Source organism: Henckelia pumila, chromosome 4 (genome assembly GCF_033568475.1).
Source record: "Henckelia pumila isolate YLH828 chromosome 4, ASM3356847v2, whole genome shotgun sequence".
In the NCBI taxonomy this organism is placed as follows: Eukaryota; Viridiplantae; Streptophyta; class Magnoliopsida; order Lamiales; family Gesneriaceae; genus Henckelia; species Henckelia pumila.
The window spans coordinates 121,508,701-121,513,438 of NC_133123.1; the positions used below are offsets into that span (position 1 = coordinate 121,508,701).

At 30.9% G+C, this 4,738-nt stretch overlaps 1 protein-coding gene across 1 annotated transcript; it reads left to right on the forward strand.

Annotated features, from left to right (window-relative positions):
* Positions 1–594: 594 nt before the first annotated feature.
* On the forward strand, positions 595–3,887 carry LOC140864183 (uncharacterized). The gene is made up of 6 exons (XM_073268163.1): positions 595–877; positions 974–1,090; positions 1,650–1,717; positions 1,889–2,067; positions 2,890–2,998; positions 3,637–3,887. The coding sequence occupies exons 1-5, from the start codon at positions 723–725 to the stop codon at positions 2,959–2,961; spliced, it is 591 nt and encodes a 196-aa protein (XP_073124264.1). The 5' UTR covers positions 595–722; the 3' UTR covers positions 2,962–2,998; positions 3,637–3,887.
* The last annotated feature ends 851 nt before the right edge of the window (positions 3,888–4,738 follow it).

The following is a 4,738-nucleotide window of genomic DNA, read 5'->3' on the forward strand; positions in this document are numbered from 1 at the left end:
GCAACATTCTTTTAATATTTTCTCTTCTATCTTTCTTATCACAAAAATATTCTTCGAAGTTATTTTATAATCATGACTAAAAATCAAACATAAAGGATCTTATTTATTTATTTTAACATTATTTTGATGTTTTATTTTTTATGTTATATATTTTATCTAATTATGCTTTGTATTATTTGTGGTTATATTAATTAAGGAATAGTATTCTGAAGAAAAGTTGAGAATAAATTCGATAAACACGCATTATTCAATGCTATTTTTATTGTTCACATGTAATAAAAAAAGATCAAATTTAAAATATACAAATTCAAAAAAAATTTATTTTTGATGTAAAAATTCTTATATTTTGTAATAAATATTAATTTATTTTTGTCGTTTTTAAAGACTAATCTCAGAAAAAGATAGTTTTGAAGTCTGCGACCACGTTTAAAATATAGCATACAATATTGACCATTGATGATATTAAGGGGGGGAAAAAAAAGAAAATTTCACTCAAGATATTTGCTGACTGCCAATTTATATATATATATATATATATATATATATATATATATATATATATATATATATATATATATATTAGTACTCCACCAAATCTGGTTCAAATCATTCATCGCAAAAACCTTAATTACCGAGATCGATCGAGTCAACTTGGCAGATCCCTGCACACTATTATTCACTCAAAACAAAACAAAACAAAACAAAACAACAGAGCTGAATCCATGGCCGCCACCCTTTCTTGCAGCTGCATCAGCTCCGCCAAAGTTCATAGTTCGCTCTCCATTAACATTAACCCACCTTCAGCTCATGTTTTCCATTACAAAAGAGCAGGAACTTCCGTGGGAGGAATATCAAAAAAGAATATTGGATCGAAGAGGTTCTTAATTGGATTCAACTAATTCATTAATTATGATTATATATGATCGATATTTTAATTCTTGGTTTGGTTTGGTTTGGTTTGGTTTGGTTGCAGGGATTTTGTAATCAGGAGCGCCGCCGAGCCGGAGACGGTGGCAGCTGCGACGGATCTGATGTCTACTTTCTCGCTTCCGGCCATTCCGGGATTCTCGCTTTCTGCGGACAATCCATGGTCATTCACCTCAACTTTGGAATAAGATCCATCTAAATAAATTATTTTTTTTTAAGTAAAATAACAACTTGAAATATGCTTTTGTAAACATAAATAAACTTATAACAAAAAATAGCCTTCGCCTCACTTTTTTTTTTTTTTTTTTTGTTAATCTACTTTTTAAAAAAATGGATCTTTACTTCTGATTTCTGGCCTAGTGCAGCATGGAGTTAATTTGAATGTTTTTTTTTTTTTTTAACTTTTCGAGATTCGAAATTAGTGTAATAATATAAAATAAGTTAATGTTTTTAATATATTTTTGGTATTTTCTAAAATACAAAAAAAAAAAAAAAGGTGCTTTCGGATACTTTTTTTATGATCAACTTTTTGAAAAGGTTAAATGCCAGCTATTAATTAGACGTATAAATATTAACTTAAAAAAATATATTTATTAGGGTTTCTTTGGATTGATTATTCTTTAGATAAAGTATTTATTTTACTCTAGTTTAAAAAAAATCATTTTAGTGGCTTCCAATAATTGCACTTGCTGATTTGGTTGAGTAAACAATATAATTGGCAGGTGGACTGCAATTGCTGGATTGGCGGTAACAGTTCCTTTCGTGTTGCAAAGAATAATGACAGTGACTAGTAAGTGTGAATCCAAAATAAATTTACGTTTCAATTAATATCAATAATAAATTTATAGATAATATTTATTTTTGATGTAGAATTAATACTCATATTAAAAGAATATGCACTCACATTTTCCAATCCAAAATTAGTTAAATGTTACTGAATATTTAACATGAACTCGGGCAGAGGAGGTTGATGTGGTGGCGCATACGGTCGAGAAAATAGCGGAATCGGTGGACAAGGCGGCCGAAGAAATCGAGGCGGCCCTGCCCGAAGGCGGACTCAAGAAAATGGTTCATATGGTGGAAGGTTTGGCTGAAGAAACCATAAAGGATGCTCAAAAGGTGGAAGACATAATGCACAAGGTTCGTATAATATTCATGTCAATATTTTATCATCTATTTTTTTTAAAAAAAAAGTTAGTAAATAAAACATTGATTAAATATTAATATTAATAAAAAAATGGCATGAAAAATTAGCCATTAATGGATTGGGTGGAGGGTTTGGTGGCGATCATAATTGTGATGTAAGCAAGTGGGGACCGTGAGAATTCAATAATTTATACCAAATCATAAATATGGGTAGTAGTTGGCATTCATTTGCACGTGCTCATCTACATACCTCCCCATTGGCAAGGCCCAAGTGGAGATTGACAATTATTTCCGCGGATTTGGTCCCTTGGGAAAAACTCGAAATAGATTGGGTTCGGAGATATTATTTTGAGTTTGAATTCAAATTTGGAAATATTAATCGGGACGGGCGTGTGCATGTTATTTCTGTATTTGCTGCATTTTTTTAGAATTTGAGGAAATGAACTGCTCTAATATAACAAAAAGAAAAGAAAAGAAAGAAAGAAAGATTAAGAAAACCCACCCGGCCTATCCTATTTATGACTTGCAAGCTGCAACAGGTGAAATGAAGAAAATATGAACGAACGGTGAAATAACAGTTGGGGACCAAGAAATGGAGAAACGAGAATTCTATGGATTCGCGATGAATATAAGATATACTTGGTGAAATATCATTAATATTTTATCAACTCTTAGATAACAAAAAGATTATCTAAATTTAATTGTACTGGTTCTTTTACGGTTCTTAATTGTCAACTTTATTTTGCATTGATATTTAATTATTGACAATTTAATGAAATGGAAATAAGTTCTTTCGGGTGTTGTGCATTAATTCAGGTGGAAGAAATTGACGAGAAGTTGGAAACATACCTCAATAAGCAGCAAATTAAAGGCGCTGAGAAAGTATGAGCCAAATTGAGAAGTCAGAATTACAGTGTTGATTAAGGTTGAATATCCATTTTTCTTGATTTAATTCAATTGGCAACTTGGTGTGCTATTGATGATTATATTTTGGTGTCTCATGCCCCAAAAAGATTTCATTTAAAATACTCACATCCTGTTCCAAGCTGGAAGCTTCATTTTCTTTTTCGTTTGTCCCAATAGTCTAAGTTAATGTGTTTGGCTAAGTACTCTTGGTTTAGTTGGGCGTAAATATTTTGGATGAATGGTTATTTCTTGAGCTATATATATGTGATTTTAAGTCATCAAACTCGAGTATAGTCGTGGTGTGACTGACTATATAATTGTCAAAATAAGCAAGTGTTTACAATTTTTTGGAAAATATGTAGTATGACAAAATGTTTAGGTGGTTTGTAGTCATTATATGATAATGATGTAACTTGAAAAACATTGAGGTATAATTACGGTAAGTTAGATCCTACCTATACAGGCAATGCATTTAAGTCATTTTACTGCTGCTATTTGCATCTGTGGATTAATGTTATATTTGATAATATTACTTGACTACAGCATCCATTGATTGTCGATACACGAAACAAAGATGGTCGTTTTTATTCGATTATTTCATACTATACATATGATTATTTCTCATGTGTTATTTTCTTTGCCTGTGGATTATAACAGGCGGTTCGGGGTATCGGGATAGCTAAGTTTAGTTGCCGGAGCAGTCAAGTGTGAGATCATAGTATCCCGTGTTGCGCCAATATTTGGAAGTGTATATGTTTTCATTTTGGAAGCTAAGTTTGTACCGTCTTCCCATTTTATCTTCATTGCATCGGGATATACAGGGTCTTGCAGAATTTATTACGTGTGCATGGTGCTGTGGAAACTACTTAGACATAGATTTATTTCAATGGTGATATGTTTGTTTGTTATGTCATCGATTATAACTCATAACTGATGGTAATCGTGACAAACATAATATGTGTGCACAAACGTAAAAATTTATTCAATATACGTACTTTTATATATAAGACTATAAACAATAGAACCGATTGTGATCTTGGGTAGAATTTTGTAGTTTGGATAATTTTGATTTGATAATGAGATGGACAATTATTGAGAAAAAAAATGTAGAAAGGTTTTCGTGAAAAGAAGTACGATCAAGTGTTGGAAAGAATGAAGCATATAAAGACATTTTCGGAACACATTGAGAAATGATTTACTAAAAACGGTTTTTATTAGATGTTCTCGTTTAATGTACAGTCACTTGATATATGGTACAGACTATAGATTATTTGCTTGTACGTAGCAAATCAAATATTATACAAGGTTTAACAGTAAGATGCTTGATGCCATGTACTCATTTTTTGTATTGATTCGTGATTATTTTTGTTATTTCTTTAATTGCATAAATGTATGTTGCATTTTCATTAATATTTTTCTTATGCTTAAAAATATGCTCCAAATTTCATTGATACTCCATGATTTTCATCTAGGAGTGTACACGGAATCAGAATCTGTGTGTACGTGATTAATAGCAGAATTATTTTATACCAACTACCGGAGTACACGTGTAAAATTTTTAACTTGTTTAAAAATATATGAGTTTGTGGATTCGTGGCATTGAACGTGTTTGGATGTTGAAAAATGATCATGTTGGTTTTTAAGGAGTGCAAAATAAAATATTAATATTTAAATATCAAATAATTTAGTTAATGTCAAGGATATTTATGTCCACACACATTTATGACAAAAATTCATTATTCTAAGGGGTGAAGTCATT

Coding starts and splice junctions, on each gene's coding strand:
- LOC140864183 (XM_073268163.1), top strand. CDS start 723: ATGGCCGCCACCCTTTCTTGCAGCTGCATCAGCTCCGCCAAAGTTCAT. Junction 1,718..1,888: donor AAGAATAATGACAGTGACTA/GTAAGTGTGAAT, acceptor GAACTCGGGCAG/AGGAGGTTGATGTGGTGGCG. Junction 2,068..2,889: donor TGGAAGACATAATGCACAAG/GTTCGTATAATA, acceptor GCATTAATTCAG/GTGGAAGAAATTGACGAGAA.